The 16,668-nt window shown below is 52.8% G+C and overlaps 1 protein-coding gene across 1 annotated transcript; it reads right to left on the reverse strand.

Annotated features, from left to right (window-relative positions):
- Window positions 1-6,956: 6,956 nt before the first annotated feature.
- Window positions 6,957-13,006, reverse strand: LOC100906311 (runt-related transcription factor 1). The gene is made up of 4 exons (XM_003744650.2): window positions 12,548-13,006; window positions 8,242-8,346; window positions 7,732-8,043; window positions 6,957-7,606 (listed from the first exon to the last, which is right to left on the reverse strand). Exons 1-4 carry the CDS (start codon window positions 12,891-12,893, stop codon window positions 6,957-6,959), a joined length of 1,413 nt encoding a protein of 470 aa, XP_003744698.1. The 5' UTR covers window positions 12,894-13,006.
- Between the last annotated feature and the right edge of the window lie 3,662 nt (window positions 13,007-16,668).

Genomic DNA, 16,668 nt, shown 5'->3' on the forward strand with positions numbered 1-16,668 from the left:
AACCCCTTCGGATGATGACGCGCCCTCCAGGAGGGCGATCTCCGGATCATCGGAAAAAGTTAGTCGGGTCCCATTCAAAGTTAGTTGCCTCTGACGGCACCTCACACGTCTTCTCACCTCAAGTCGGTGCACAGTGGTGACGATGTGGTGAGTCTGGTGAGGTCGGCTCGGTGATTGGCTCGTCCAGGGTCATCCCAATGTGGGATGTGCACTCCGGTCCTCGGAACAGAAGTTGTGAAATTGTCGACTTATCCACAGCGTTCGAATGTGGTTGTGACTGCTGCTGCTGCTGTTGCCGGTGAAATGCTTGGAATGGTGACGACCTCACTCGACGAGCTCACATCGACTTCTGAGGCTAAGGAGGCCATCCTCTCGGCGTGCGTGGCTTTCTTACTTCGCCAACCCTGAACTCCTGTTGTGCACTGGGTTGCCGGGCAACCTACGGACTCACGAATGGGGCTCCACCGATTGACTGAGTCTGAACTCTCTCAGCGCAGAGCCCTCCGTAACCGACCTGCTGCTGCTGCTGCGACTGAACCTCCGGCCGCTATCACTCGTATCTGCGGCGCGTATGAGCTTATGCGTCGCTGCTGGTGCCGCCGCCGTCGGCGCTGCCGCCAGCTCCGTCCAATGCTCAAGCAGCGGCGAAACACCTGCGATGATCACTCTCCGGGATCCTCGACCGAAAAAACTCCAACGCAGATGGACGGGGGGCAAGCGGGAGCCGCCAGCTCGAGCTGAGCGGTGGAGCTCCCATGCAAAGCCGTTCAGGGCGGTCGAATCAATTCGCGATCGATTCGTCACCGGCCCGGAGGTTCCTACCGTGGCAGTCCTGGCTCAGGGAGATCCCGACCTCTGAAGCTCCGGCCGGTGCAGATGAAGGAACTCGAGGCTGGAGGAGAAGTGGAACTGCCTTCTTCTGTCGTTCTGTTATCAATAATATACGGGGAGCGGCAGCAACTTTTCTGTGCTGGCATCAACAGAAGCGTCAGCCGCCGGAAACAGGTAGTGAGGACTTCTGGCGGTCAACGTCGACGAGCGGCGGACCGTCTGATGGATGGATGAATCTATGAGTGGCTGACGTGGGGACAGCGACGACGACGACGGCGAGCTACTGCCTCTCCCTTCTCGAAAACTTCGAGCGAGCTCTTTTCGTTTCGCGCTCGATCGAGGATGCCGTCGACATCTCAGACGCTACTGGTCGCCCGGTACTGAGGTAAACGTGTGAAAATCTTCGCGCAGTAATTATGCGGCGGTTAGCCACGCCCAACATCTTCGCCTCCGTCTACGATAGGTTTCCGACCGTCGAGGACCCCCGCTGAGGGAATCGAAAGCGCCGCGAATCTCGTCCCGAGCTTCGTCGTATTTCAACTTAAGAGCTCCTGATCGTAATCGGACAACAGAGATGCGTGTCGAGCCGATATGGGAACCGCGGCGAAGTCGCTAGTCCGGGGCCCCGCCCAAATGGCAGACGGCACTACTTCACGAAGTGCTACGACTCTGCCCTCGCCTAAAATGTCCTTCTCCCGCACTGGAGACGTCACCGTTCTCTATTCCATCGCGCAGAGTGTATCGGAGGATCAGCTACCATTCGAGAGGCCCAAGTTCGATCCGTTTCGATCCCAATGTGTGGTATCCTCCGCTTCGCTTTCTCCCGCGCTTATCCCTTACAGTCCCAGTTCTGAGCTCCTGTGTCGGAGTGACCGACAGAGCGAGTGTATGAATCGATGAGAGTGAGCATTGACGCGAGTCTTTGGAGCATACGACTGTGAGTCAAGCTCCGAAGCGCGAGGGACGGAAACGATTTCCCGCCTAATCCCGAGTCGTGCTCGGTATGGATGGATATTGGGTGCTAGCTTAATCACGAGAACAACGGGAGTGCTCCAAGACTAATTAACTAGTTCGTCGTCATCGTTATTCTCGATTTGGACCTGTTTTGATTCCAAGACGATTCCGTACAACGGCGTTTCTGACCGAGCGATCGCGTATGCGCTGGACCTCAGTTTCCTTCTCCTGGGATCAACTCCTCGGGGAAGGAAGATAGAAATAGATATCTTGGGAAGCCGAAAAGTCGATATCGTTACCTCGCAGTCCCCGAGTTCTCCGAAACGGGTCGGTATGTCTCCGTCATGAGTCGCTCCAACGAGCAAGGGCGACTCGAATGACTTGTAGATCTGTGAGGGGGCTGTAGATTGAGTCCTTCTCCCCTCACAATTGTGATGGATCGATATCCTGGAGTAGAGTTCATAGAAGGAGCTCAAAAGTATCTCGATAATTAAATGAAGAATCCCTGACTACGGAGAGCTCTGGAGTTTTCCAGTTTCAGGAGCGCACTGGAGAAGTTCCCGATTTGGGGCCACCGACCATGAGATCGTTGGGATGGTGCGTCGAATTCATAAGATACTGCATGGGATTCCCTCTTGAGACGACCGAGTGACCGGGAGCATGATCTGCATCTTCTACGCTTACGCTATCTTCTTTGCAGGCCGCCGGACTCCAGTCGGTGGTCGACAACTCTATGCGTGGAGAGTGGAGAGAGGTCTTCATCATCCTCCGCAGGGAGGAACGGAGATTGTCATGGCAAGGACCGACGAGTTCTGATGCCTAGTCTCAGTCTCCTAGCGCCGTGAGGCCTTCTGCCGAGGAAAAGGCGTGCGTACCTAGTATGTAGGATTGCCGGCGAGTCCCCCACGGAAGCTCTCGAGCCGGCGGCAACCACGGTCTCTGCTAATCCTTTGTCTGCAACGTCTGAGAGCCACATATCCGGTCGTCGTGATGATAAATCGAGGTTCTCCCGCCCTTCCCATTCCGGGAGGGGAACCGGAATTTCTGCTCCTCTACCGGTACGGAGACGAGAGGGCTCGATCCTGGGAAGGATGATTGGGCCAGAGGAACTCAGCAGTCAGATGAGGTCTGCCGCGAGCCGCGTAGCTCACTTGGCTGATTTCCTCGGGCGATTATGGAGACTGTCTTGGTCAGTCGTATCGGTCTGTTTCCTGGGTGATAGGAATTGATGGGTGTCATCATTGCCATCGATATCATGTTTTTCTATAATATAAATATATTATCATATTGCATATATACCACTGTTCGTGAATCACGCATCCTCGGATATGACGCGGGCGTAATTATCGAAACCAGGCGTGGCTCTTCGGCGAGCTGCATGAGGGACATGGTATGCATTGGAAAAGCTCATCCGCAGTCTCTAGGATACCATCCTCAAACATCAGCCCGAGGAGCCGCTGAACAAAGTGAATTGACCGAGAATTTTCCCTAAAATCCTTACCACTCTCTTCACGGGCGCGGAGTCGATTCGTAAATGAGTGCGCTCCATTCGTCAGTCAGGTGGAAGTCCCTCAAGAGCCCACGGAAGGGCTTTCCGGGATACACGTGCTCCTTGTTGTTGCACGCTTGCAGTGGCCGCGCGAAAACTTATGAGGCGAAATTTCGAATCCTCATTTAAATGAGCGGATCGTCATCTCTTATTAGCTTGTCTCCAGCATGCAGGTGCAGATATGGGGCGAGATAGGCCTCGAACACCTCACAACAGTAGAATACTATGATCTTCGATGGATAGAATCTGTAGAGTAGAGCTTCGGGAGCCCACAAATCGAGCGACAAGAAGCCTAGGGATATACCTCCTTACACATGTGGATCTCGATTGGTAACGATGACATTATGTCCGGTGGGGAGCTGCCGGTTTCAGTCAGGCGTCCCTGTCGGGAGCTTCACGGATAAGGAGGCCGCTTGCCGTTATCTACAGGAGAGTTCAGCAGTAGATCCTCAAGCTGTGACGCATAGAGCTGGTGCTCGAAGTCCGAGCGGAGCAATGGGAGTCGAGAGCGATGCGGAGCTGTTAACAAACGCTACGGGGGAACGTCCTAGCTGTCGATAGAGCTTTGGAACCATTCACCGGAAACGGCCTACCCTGACCAAGCCTCATTGGGATTCGACCCTCAGATGAATCCGAATAAAAGGTCTCGTTTCTTTAAGAAGGTAGAGGTGGAGATCCCGCTTATCACTAGACTACATTTGGCTTATCGGAAAGGCTCTTCGATCGAGAGCTGTGCCTGACTAAGTCAAGCAATCAAATATCAGCGCACAATCAGACGCCCGCGCCGGGAGCCGGTTTCCGACTGTGCTCGAGGTTTCAGTGCCGTTTTTGGAAGTCCCCTTCCTTTCCTCCCAAAATATGGAGGCGATGTCTACCGAATTCGGCCTCCCCCGACTCCTTGATTCTCGACGTGGTTTAGTGTCTGGTACTCCGGACCATCAGGAAGAGCTTCAAGTAATCGAGCCCCGGATATCGAGCTCAGCGATCGCTATGGTACGTATAGCGATGAGTGATCACTGATCAGACATATATCTCCCCCCTCTGGAAGGGGCGCTTCTCGAAGCTCGCTCGTGGCCCCCGGGTCGTCAACAATAGTGGACAATGAAACGTGGAAGCCACGCGCCTGATCGCCCACATGTTCCATGACATGTCCATTAGCATACATGGAAGTACGTCGCTTAATTGCGGTGGGCGCCCTAGGATTCGTTATGCTATTCGTACCCTCGATCTAGGTGATTAGTTCTGTCCCATTCTGCACCTCCCTGTACGACGACTTGGTCGACCGGAGCGAAGAGCTGCACTGGAAAGAAAGTCGCCGAGGATTCGTTCGTGAGATTGAGATCTATGATTGAAGCGCCAAGTCCCTACAGAACATTCCAACGTCTTCAATCGAGCTCGCTCGGAACGTTCGGGAAAAGTTCTCGGCATGAGCCTTACATTGAATCGCGCCGAAGAAGCAGGTACTGGGAGATAATCTCCAAGGATAGCTCCAGTGTCGCGCGACTCTCCCACCCCGGACGCCTTCCAAGGAGAGAGACGGTAGCATGAGCAGCATATTTCAACAAATCACTCCCCGCAGGTTAAGGGTTGTTCTTGTTCGTAAATAATCCTCTCCGTCTGAGAGGTATCCCGCCTTCGGATCAGGTCGGAATGGTACTGCTTTCAAATGGTCATTGTTGTACTCGTCGTGCTGACCGATATCGGCGCGAGTTGTCTATAGATATTTCGTTTTGTGATTGCCCCATCATTATATTTTTCGATTGCATTCTTGTTGCGCGAAATTCTCGGAACCTGAAATCACCCCAACGGGAGCGCAACACACCGTCACTCCGGAGGATCCCTTTCCTTGTTTCAGGATGGATCTCGGCGCTGGTCGCGGGGTAAGAATATCTCCAGCCCTGCGCGGATGCCTTTCCCATTCTCCGTTCGGAGGATTGTCACGAGCGAACTCTCCTCCTTTGTATGAGATGAGGCGAAAATCTTGAAATAGTGCTCGAAGACGAAATCTCTAGTTTCTATCTCCTTGCAGTCCCTCAGGTGATCTTCCTCAGCTCATCAGCTGAGCGCAAGCTCCTGCAGAGCGGGGTATGATAAAAAAAATCAGCGTTTCTTTTTTAGATTAATCGGGTTAAACAATCCTTGCGTCACTTCGCCCTCTTGCGGCTGATAACAGGAAAGCTGGTCGACTTGCCTGCCTGCCTGACGGTCTGAGCGACCAACCGAACGACCGTCCGTCCGACCGCTCGCTTCCTTCCTGTCGGCCTGTCAGCGCGCTGTTCGTGCCAGCACCATCGTCCTCAGGGAGATCATTAGCGAACGAGTCGGGGACGAGCCATGGCGAGAGCCTCCATTGCTTGAACTGTTTTGCTTGTGAACGATTTATGTTCGAAGCTCCCGGTCCGTCGTCGTCACCGTAGCCGCCATTAACATGGCTTGAAATGAAGCAACGTTGAGAATGCAGCCGATAATTTCGTAAGGTGCGAAAGACGGGCACCAAAACCACTACCGTCGCTATATGCCCCTCGTTCGTTAAAGCCTTGCCCCAACAACAGGGCTTCCCCCGTATATTCTATCGGTCGGCAGTGCGGCCGTTCACTCACCCCGAAAATGGCTCTCTCTTCTTTCCTCTCGCTCGCCCACCCCAACGGCTCGAGTTTGGACACAAAATGAAAGAGTTGTTGATGACACCCTTCGACCCCGATGGCTTGAACAGAATTAAAACACCAAGAGTCGAAGATGCTTGACCGCCCCACGAATTCTTCGCTGTTTTACTATCTTTCTCTGTCGCCCGTTGTCCTCCGTGAGCTCAGCCAGCTACCTCGTCGAGACATCGAAGACGTGGGCAAGAGAGTTTCAAGTAAGACTCAAGGAATAGAACCTTTTGCCCAGATCTAGAGCTGATGTCGTCGCGTCGAGGCGTCATCGACGGCTCTGATCGGGCGGCTAGGAATGCTTTCTGGGAAATGAAAAACTCTCGTCGTATATTGGCACTCGTTGTTGCCGTCGTTTATTATCGAACATCGGCAAGTCCTTCCTACCAGGTGATCATTGAAGATTCGGACATACCCGTCAATCTCCGAGCGTTTCCCGGCTGGCCTCCGGATTATCTCTGTCAAATTTCGCTACGCTGAGTACGCAATACGAATTCTTCATTTCGAGAATATGCTCCCATCATAGCCTCGTTTCACAAAATACGAGGCTCATGAGGGCAAACATAAACTCTGCTGTTTCTCTCTTCTAACGTCGTGTCGTCTATCGTAAGCGAATATTGTCCCCCCATCGGACAGCTCTCATTCGAAAGCTCCAACAACATCAGGTATTATTCATAGGCACACAGTTCCCCATAAGGGTCCCTGTAGAAACACAGTCGCGGAGAACACAGCGAGCGTTGAAGTACAAAAGTTAAAGTACGCTCCTCCGCCTACGGAGTCTTCCCCATTTTCAAGCCGCGCGTCCTCACGTAGACCTCTGTAATAAATTAGGTGCTCGGAAAAAGAGCACAACATACGTATGTACATCGATTATTGCACGTTGGGCTATCGACTGGAAGACGATACAGCCATTGAGGCTGTCTGCTTTGGCGACAGCGTGTTAAGAGCGGGTGTGCAATAACGGCGACAGCTCAGTACGGTCGCCAAACTTCTTGGGTAGCGTTTGCGTTCTGATTGTTGGCATCGTCCAACAGCAGACCCGGCGTTCCAACTTCATTCAGCATGTGGTTCGCCTCGAGCAGAGATCGCCCCGAGTGATCGGTCAATCTGGTGTTGCCCAACAGAGGACCCTCGGATTCCTGGCTGTCTTCCTGCAACGCGTCAATCGCCTGCTGAGGATGAGGATACGGTGGAGGGGAGAGCACCGCGTAGTTCGGCTGGCTGCTGGTTCCAGCCTGAGGATAGGTACCGTTGCAGTTCACTAGCTGGTTGTAAGTCCACACTGGACCGTTAGGAGTCAGTACGGCTTGTCCGCCAGTGCCAGTCAGAGACGGTAGTTTCTCTGGAACAATACCTAGATCGGGCGTGGAACCGGGGGCGAGCGGGGGGAGCATGGGCTGCGGTGGCATCAACGGTGGCAAACCTTGCCCGAAATTGAGAACGTGGTCGACCTCCGAAGTCGTCGGGAATACAATCGACGCGGCGCCCGCCTGCTCGATCGGCGACACAATTTGAAGTGGCGATGACCGGGACGACGACAGAGGAGATGAAGATGTGGAGTCGACTGGCGGTGAGTTGATCGAAGGAATCTGACCCGGAGTGGCTTGTGGTGACGTGTTTGCTGCAGAAGCGGGAGAAATTCTTAGTGCCTATGTTATACGACGATCTCTCAAACTCGAAGACTCCAAAAGAGCATCGCGCGTGACCATTTTTTTTTTTCGAGGTGAAATTCAGAAGAAAGCTTACAGTTGGCGGATCCGTCGGATAACGTGTTGTTCATCGAGCTCAGATTGGGGTCCCATCCGAACATATTATTCGAGTTGACCGCAGGCGCTGTATTCATGTATCCGGCATACGTGTAGCTTGGATTGGGCCAAGCCGCGACCTCGGTATTGGTGAGTCGCTGAGACAAATCGGGAAAAGGCCAGTTTTCATTATTTGATGGGACGATGTGCAGATTGGACTTCCGTCTGAGGTGCTGCCACTCGATCCCCATGCGGGGGTCGAGCAACGGTGGTCGTTGGCCCATGGGAGCGAATGGGTCTCGGTACGTTTGTCCTTGAAAGAGGGAATCATTCTTTTAGCGATAGGAGAGGGATATTCGCTGTCGAAAACGTCGATGGGAACGATCGCGGCTCGGTCCGGATTGCGCTACGGCCAAAAGACCGTCCCGGACCGCAGCCGTCGCGACGGTTTCCTCTTCGTGACATTTTCGTGAACTAAGTATGTATTCTTATGCCTACATACTTGTCTTACTTCTCGGTTCGCGTGGGCCATCGACGGTGACTTTGATCGCCTTGCAATAAGTGGCTATTTGAGGTGGAGAGGTGCTTATCACGATCGTGAGCGTGAAGCTCTTGCCTGGAATCAATCGAGAATCGCAGTCTGATTATTATGCTCATCTTCCCCACCGATTCGGATTCGCGCTACCGCTGCTGTGGAAGTTTCGTGTTTTGTCTTCCATCCGAGTACTCCGAATTCTCGGCCGATCACAAAGGACTCGCTGTAACAGAAGTATTCGAACGGATATGCGAACGAACGAGTAGGGTTATGCCAAAACTGGCGCTCTTTGATTGACAACAAGTCCACATTCGGAAATAGAAACAAACTAATTGTCAAAGCAAAACACCAGAGCCGATCGAGTCGACTGCGCCGGGCAGCCGTTGATATGCCGACTCGGGACGATCTGACGTGTCCAGACACAGTCGCTGACTCAGTTCAAGGGTTCGACCGACGCCTTCGAGCGAAAGCGCCGGAACCATCTAACCAGGATCTCGAGCCCCACCGAGGGGAGCAGAGAGAATCGATATGATGGCAAACTTGATTGTAGGTGCACCTCTCCGGCGTTCCATAGGAATCCAATGGATGCCGCGGGAAGCGTCGGAGCGTATGGACACAACAAATGGGTTTCCTCTCGCATCGGTAGCTTCGTAGACCATCTTCATCACCTCCAACATCAGAACGTATAGGTTTTCCATCGGCGCGCTCATCCCATAATATAAGATTTCGAACCATGTAGATACACTACGCTTGGTGAATCTCTATGGTTCGAGAGGACGGCCTACCGGTCCGGCCGACGGGCCGGGCGACCGGTCGACCGGTCAAAAGCTGTCCCCGCAGACGGAGACGGAGGAGCTGGCTATGGTTCTCACAGTGATATCTCAATCGCAGTTCTGGTCAATCTAAATTGATGACTCCGGAGCGCACAATGCGAGGCTTAAGGCTTTGTTCGAGACCTTTCTTAGACTCCGGCAGTCTTCGTTAATCCTCGACGAAACTACAAATCTGACGAGAAACGAAAAATGAAGTGAATTGCAGCAGATTGCTGCAGCCTCATGTTCGAAATTCAATTTCGAAGGAGCGAATTTCAATCGCTCAACGATGATCTGAGGAAACCTTGTTCTCGGTCCGCAAAGCAGTCGCAGCGCTCGGCGACGACGATCCGCTCGCAACTTTCAACAGCTGTACCGTCGAACAGACCTACAGCAGTGCTGGAGCATTGTTGAAAGTGTCGCAATGTTGGTCATGTGTTCGTTCGCCTCGCTGAGAGAGGTGGTGGCATTCTTTTTGAAACGCATGGAAAGACGAGAAGGAGCACACGAGACGGTTAATGTGTGTCTATTTTTGAGTGGCTGTACTAGGCCGAGCGTACTACGCATGGTGGCTCCTCTCGCCATGGTAATGCATTCGACGACCGAATGGTACATACAAAAGCTGTCTGTTCGGCTGCGAGAATAACAAAACAAACTCGTAGGACACTGCACTACCAGAGTGTTGAGAAGTTCATCCGGGAAAACTTGATAGATTCATAGCCTTTGACATGTCGCTATGATCGTATCGATGTCTTGAGATCTCTGTCCAACAAAGATGCGAGCGAGCCGCTCCGTGTTTGAACAGAAGCAATGCCATGAGTCAGTCGACAGCCGTCTGTACTCGCGACGCTCTCGAAAGCCGACTCTCCGAAAGGAGTCAAAGTGGCGGAAGCCGATAGAGAGTCGTTCCTCGTGGCATTGGAGACATGATACAATCTTCGCTCGGCAAAACGCGCTTGAAGTTCGTCTTGATTGAAAAGACAATCGACTTCAACTCTTTGTCGGTCGAGCCCTGGCCTGCGCCTCGGGCGACGCGCGCGTGTGTGTGTGTGTAAGCCACTCGCGGTGCTTCCCCACTACCCCTCCCGCCTACATTAATCATCGTAGGTACGGGTCAGTTCACAGTCGAGTTGTCGACCCACGGGCGTCCCAAAACACACCTGTCTTGGGAGTTCGGAAACAAAACGCTGCCGACGAATTCTTCGAAGTTTGCGACAGACAGCGAACTCTGCTCTCGGACACCCACTGCGGAACAAGATCCTAAACGGAGTCAACAAGCGAAAAATTGCCCGTCTGAGAGAGACTCCGGCTCTGACGGGCAGGCTTACAATGCCCCCGATCCGCGCCGAAAGTGCGGATGATATATGGTTCTCGAGTTAGCTCAACACGCGGCCATCGTTGCACCTTCGGCTCTTCATACATTTGAGTCTTATATCGCATCGGAACGAGATAGCAGATCATCACTGCACTATCTCGACATGTACGAGCTCAGGCGTGAACCGATCCCGAACTATTTTTAAACGATCGTCCTGGTCGTGGCGAGTCGTCAGTGCGGAATTCTTCCTCCACGAGCATAGAGATCGGCTCGGTGGTTACACCTCCACTCGGTGGGTGGCGGGCGCAGCGATTGAAAATCTGAACTAAAGCCCATAGGTCGGTCGGTCGCTAAACGCGAACCATCTCAAATGTTTTCAATCTGAGACGGGATTCCTCGCTTTCCTCCCCGATTCCCACTTTTCTGTCTGATTCGTCGTGATCGGGGTCGAAACCGCAACGTTACTCGGAAACGGTCTCGGATGGCTTTTTACACTCGTTAAAAAACTAGGCGACTCGCTCCGGCATCTCACGATCTCAACACGTACTCGGACGAGGGTTGTAAATCAAAAAATTTGTGGAATCGCACAACGCCATCCGTCCCGAAAGGAACTGCGTCGATGAACACTTTCGGTGAATACGCGCAGGAGCCGACCCAGGAATTTTTGGGGGGAAGGGGGGCAGACCGAATTCGGGGGGGTTAGAGGGCACAAAATCGATACCCGCGCGTATGCATTAGTATTACGGATGAAGATTTCGGGGGGGGGGCATGGACCCCGGGCCCCCCCGGGGTGCGCTACTGAATACGCGTCGTATGTAGCTTTCAGCGTGATCTGCAGCTCTGCAATCCGGTAAATGACTCGGGATGATACCGTATTCGGAGCAGATTATGTACTGATGGTGTATAGAGTCCGCGCCACGCCACTTTCGCTCGTCGTAAAGCTTTTAGGAGTCTTTAGGCGGGGGAAGCGAATCATGAGCGTGAAATCGATCAGGTTCCAGTGAAACATTGGCGTGGGGACGACGAGCTCTTGGGAGCCTTCAATTCAGAGAAGCAATGCTGGTTCGCGTTTCCAAGACACTGATACAAGCGTAGAACTTGCGCAACAAAGGGCTGCTCGACGTCTGACCCGACACTTGGTTCTCGGGTAATAATCGATCTGGGGTCCGAGAGCTGGGAAATTTCCCGATACTTTCTAGGAACCGGTCTGGAAGGCTCAGTATGCCGAACTTCTCGAGGCGAACTGGGAATGAACTCGAATATCTACCTAGAAGTTTTCCCCTCGGTTTCTCGATTCGTGGATCCATCATCCATCCATGCATCGAATTGCTTGGGTCAGATACAATAGTTGATCAAACACAGTTTATCTTTCTATCGTAAGCGGGACCTATCCACGTGCATATCCGAAAATGGTCGATGGAACTCCTCGCCTCGGTAAGCTACCGAATCGAGTCCACGTATCGATCTGACACCCCATGCTTCATTTCCATTATTCGGAGTGAAGGGAATGATCTTCTTTAGAACACCGGATTCCGATAGTGAGTCTGCGTCAAATCATTTGACGGCGCGACATCGACTCCGGATATACTAGGAAGGCTTTCCGTGGACAGGTCCTTCAAGTTCTGACCGCATTTCGAGTCTCAGCTCCGTCTCTGGGACCATTCGGCAGAGACGGCAGCACCTCCCGAATATTAGACGGTTAGATCGCTCGCTTGCGCTATGAAGTCCGACTTGCCTAGTCTTCGTTCGTTTCCCTTCATGATGAGAATCACGAGAGGGATCAAATCGAATCGGACGAGCATGTCTGGACAAAGGTCTGGATGTCCGGATAGGGGATTTCCGAGAGACCTCGGAATCAGACTCTGTCACCGTGTCACCCAGATACGCTCTTCTAACCATGGTACTATTGAGCTGATAGACCGCACGGCGGAGACAGTGCACGGGCGCTTCTCAGGTCTGGAAACGCGGCTGAATCCAGAACCGAATCCGTATTCATCCATTGCCGGGAGATTCCGATTGCGGGGGCTCTGCGTCGAACCTAGACAATTCCTTTCTCCCAGCTGCCCATCGCTGCCTTCGGTCTCGAGAGCTCCAAGCTTCGGTGCTCGCGCTCCGTAATCAGTGATCGGTAATTACAGTCGACGTTAAGGCTTACCTCGTCCGCTGCGACCCACGAAACGCAAATCGTTGAATTTAGCCACGCTGTTCTTCATGACGGTCGTGAAGTTTTTCATGTCGGGCGTACAGTTCTCATCGTTTCCAGCTTTCAACGTGACAAGGGTGCCGTCGGCGACGTCCCCACTCAACGATATCACACGAAACGATTGGGGGAGCGATTTGTTACTCCGCCAATGCGTTGGCAAACACGAGCACAGAATGTTCGGGGCTCCAGTGCGAACTAAATCCCTGGGATGATCGGCCAGAATCCGACTGAGAGCCGCCTCGCCGGGCAATCCGGACTCTTCGACCCGGTCCAAGAGTCGACCCTGAGAATACCGCATGTTTCCCCGCGCGGTGCTGTCAATCGTGGATTGGCACCCTGCGAACTAGACACGGAGCACTAAGGTCCTCTCAAGAACGTTGCCGCGTTCGCCACAAAGGGATGCAACAAATACTCTGCGTTCGTCTCCGAGGAGGTTGTACATAGAGCTCGGTGGAGAGAAGCCCGCTGCTGACGTCAGAGTGGGCGGGCCCTGAGACGCCAGGACTCTGTGGGTTGGTGGGCCCACCGCCACTGAAGTTGAGGCTTGAGGTTAGTGTGAGGTCGGAGTGAGGTTGAGGGCCTGGCCTGGCCTCGAGCAGGCCACGCGTTGCGGCACCGATTGGGGCGCCCGCCGACTTGGTTCTTGAGGTCGACAGCCAGCCAGCGTACGCTTGTGCGAATGCGGTCTCTGCTGTCAATGGGTTCCCTTCCGTCGAGTGATTGAGGAAAAGTCTCTGGTTGGAAAAATTAAATCTGAATGCAACCGGCCGCAACTACATCGCCAGGACGTGAATTCGCCGTGATATCTGGTCACGGCGCGGAGGAAACCGATACAGCGAATTATCGTCAGAGCTGTCGGACTTGCCATCCATTCTGGGCTGGAGAGACCAAAAGTTGGGGGCAGTTCTCCCTGGGATCGAGAAAACTCGTTGCGTCGGAGTAATTCCATCGGTTCCGTCAGGTTCTCTCTCAGAATGTTGTACCGTCAAGCAATGAAAGGAACAGAGACGAACAGCGTCTCGGCGTCGCGTCGCTTGCGGACAAAACGATGTCCCGAGGACGGAGTCGAAACGATTTATAGAGATCCCTGCGCTCGAATGAGCGTCGCATCCGAAAAAATCCCGAGCTAGGCGATACGTTGTTTCTCTCAGCTAGGTAGAGGCTTTCCCGCTAATTGCGGCACGTTTGGGGGTGTTTTTTCTTTTTTCCATTTTGCAATGAAGACTCGCGAGCGTGCAGTCGACTGACTAAGTCCCTGGCGTGACAGCATGAGCTATCACATCGCTCTGTCATACTCGCTTCCAGAATGTTTACCACTCATGATGACGACGATTTCAGAACCAGGTCGGAACTGGATAACAAAGCTGCCTCGACTCGGAATGATGTTCTCGAGCTGATCGGTCAACACTACTGGTGTGGAGTCCAGGACAGCGCGATAGCCTATACTCCTGGCATCGATGCGGGTCGACCATGCGGAGAAACTCCGGAGACCGGCTTCGCCGAGACAATATCGGGATCATCCTGAGTTTCTCTTCGGGACGTGTTCCGCGCGAAATTCTCCAGCACTTGAAGCTTCACATCCGAAAACGAATGTCTACGAATAGCTTGATCATTGAAAAAACCCACGATGTCACCGATCGCGTCCGGGCTGCGACGATCGACGCGGTCTTCCGGTGAAGGTTTTGACTACAGTGTATTGTCTCCGAAAAACTCTTTCTGTCGTCTGAGAATTGCGGTCAGACAGGAGACCAGACATGGAAACTACGCTTCCGGATTCACCGAGTCAGGAATTTCAACCAATCTGAACCGGAGGACAACGTTATTTGGGTGAGGCTCGGATGTTGCATCACCAAGCCTGACTTTCGACGAGTGGGTGCGAAGATTTCGAGATCGACCATTTGATACATTGATTGTTGGAGATTGATTGTTGACTCACAAGAGAGACGGGCAAGAGAGACAGACACGGGTTCGGGGCGCTGCACGAGGTGCTCTTCAAGCCGGAGTGCTAATGTCTAATTTACAACAGCATGATCTCTTGGAGAGTGACCTGATTTACGATTGCGCAATGATCGTTGACTGATCGCTCGGCGCCGAACTGTGTCGGGCGACACCCACCGCGAAGAGATTTATTGCGGAAATTCTTCATCGCTCAGAGTTCAAGCCTCGTTGGCCACTCGGCGTCTTCTTATCTATGCAGACAAATCCACCTCAGAAGCCCGATCTTGACTTGAACAGTGCTCGAATGGAACGATGGGTGATCAGGCTACTTATTTGCCTCTACTATACGGTACGCGGAGTGACGATAAATCGGGTTGGTCAGCCCTTCAAAAACGTGAAGCCTTACGAAGAAATCGGTTTTCTCCCGAAGCTTTCCACAAGAGCTCTCGGAAACAAGCGAGGACTCCTTAACGAGGCAACGGATCTTCGACGATAGCATCGAACAAGAAGCTCATCCGGAAAATGAGCAAGACAGCCGAATCAGGTGAATCATAGTCTGAGGCTTCAATTCAGAATACGCCACACTGACTTGACCCGTATAATGACAGACGAGCGAATGATGGACGGAACGATGACGAATTTCCTAACCACAAAACATAAACGGATTTCTTTAAACTGGTATGACGCTCCAGATCACCACGCATCATCCGCGATGGCAAAAATGCCTTCCCAGAAGTACGATGATTTACACCGATTTCGACAATGCAAGAATCGTCGGCATGGGTCCGATTTGAATAAATTCGCGAATTCCCGCTGCTTGCAGGAGTGGGGGGGAGCGGTGATAAGGACGCTCTCTTTGTAGGAATGTTGATATCGGCGCACTAAATCGCCGGAAGCTCCTATAGGGAAGCTAGCAGCCCTGACCGACCCATCGGATCGTGAGCGAGAGCAACCTGACCTGACGTCTTAATCCAAATTGATCTCGCTCGAAGAGATTAGCTCAACGTTCGATTTAGGTTATGCAACGGAAGTACCTAGTCTCACAGGTATGGCGAAAAGAGACTCCGCTGAAGCCGCTCCAGTGCGATGTTCATTGCCGGGATGAAGTTCGGCGCGGTAGGTTTGCAGTGAATCGCGCCAGACTCTGTGCCGACCGGTAAGCCGAGAAACGGAGGAATCCGCCTCCGGTCGGATATCCTCCGATTTACTCCTGGGAATCCGTCGTGCCTACTTTCCGGACTTGGAATGGCACTCGTGCCTGAAGCCAAGACAACCGTACCGTTGCATCGGAAATCGGCCTCAAATTGGTTCGGGAGTCACATCCTTCTCGGAGCAGAATGTTTTCTCCGTCCATGCAACCTTGGCTATAATGCTCGTCCCGCTTGATGAATCGATCAGCTCAATTGACTCGTACCCATTTCTGCTTTTAGTCGCCGAAACCTCAGTCTACAGCTGGCATCGTTTCGAAGCACGTCAAGCGTCCTAATGAGAGACAGACATATATGGCTCGAAACAGGTGAAGGTCGCGCGCGAGAACTACGCCCTGGCATCGGGCATCATATATGTATATTTTCAGGCGATGGATTTAGGGAATAAATTCGGTACAGAGTCCTCATTGCCCTCATAAAGTCACCGCGAGGGAGCTGTATCAGATCTGACTGAAGGCACGAGCTGATGGGACAGTTTATAGTTCGCGCGCCGCCATAACGCTCGCCAGTGGAGTAGAGGTGTCTGAAGCCGAGAGTCGAGAGCACGCTCCGGGAGGAGGCTGCTGGGGTTCGCTGGGTCTCTTCTTCCTCCTCCTCCTCCTGCGGCGCTCAAAGGCAAAACCGCCCGAAGTTCAAAAGGTTTACTTCGTTTAAGCAGTTTTTCACTGGCGTGCTTCTTCTCGAAAGGCTCACTTGCCATCAAGTGCACCGCCAGCGCCGGTGTTCATTCATGTTTGTCTGATTTGACTAAGTGACAGCTCGGAGTGATTTCCAACCGCCCTCTCATTTGTCGGTTGATTTGTTCTCTGAGCCTTTTGGCTGAGTCCGCTCAGGTCGGGCTAAACGTTCCTCTCAAAGCTCTATACCCGTTGCTTCCGCGAAACGCCACCGCAGGCAAAATGCATTCGGCCGGAGATTTTCAAACTT

The sequence above is a fragment of the Galendromus occidentalis genome, unplaced genomic scaffold (genome assembly GCF_000255335.2).
Source record: "Galendromus occidentalis unplaced genomic scaffold, Mocc_1.1 scf7180000077471, whole genome shotgun sequence".
Lineage (NCBI taxonomy): Eukaryota > Metazoa > Arthropoda > Arachnida > Mesostigmata > Phytoseiidae > Galendromus > Galendromus occidentalis.

What these genes read in the sequence shown, in the direction of transcription:
- LOC100906311 (XM_003744650.2), bottom strand. Translation starts at nt 12,893, where the DNA reads ATGCGGTATTCTCAGGGTCGACTCTTGGACCGGGTCGAAGAGTCCGGA. An exon ending in CGTGGGTCGCAGCGGACGAG is followed by an intron (nt 8,347 to 12,547) that starts GTAAGCCTTAAC and finishes GATTGATTCCAG; the next exon opens with GCAAGAGCTTCACGCTCACG. An exon ending in TGGCCCACGCGAACCGAGAA is followed by an intron (nt 8,044 to 8,241) that starts GTAAGACAAGTA and finishes CCCTCTTTCAAG; the next exon opens with GACAAACGTACCGAGACCCA.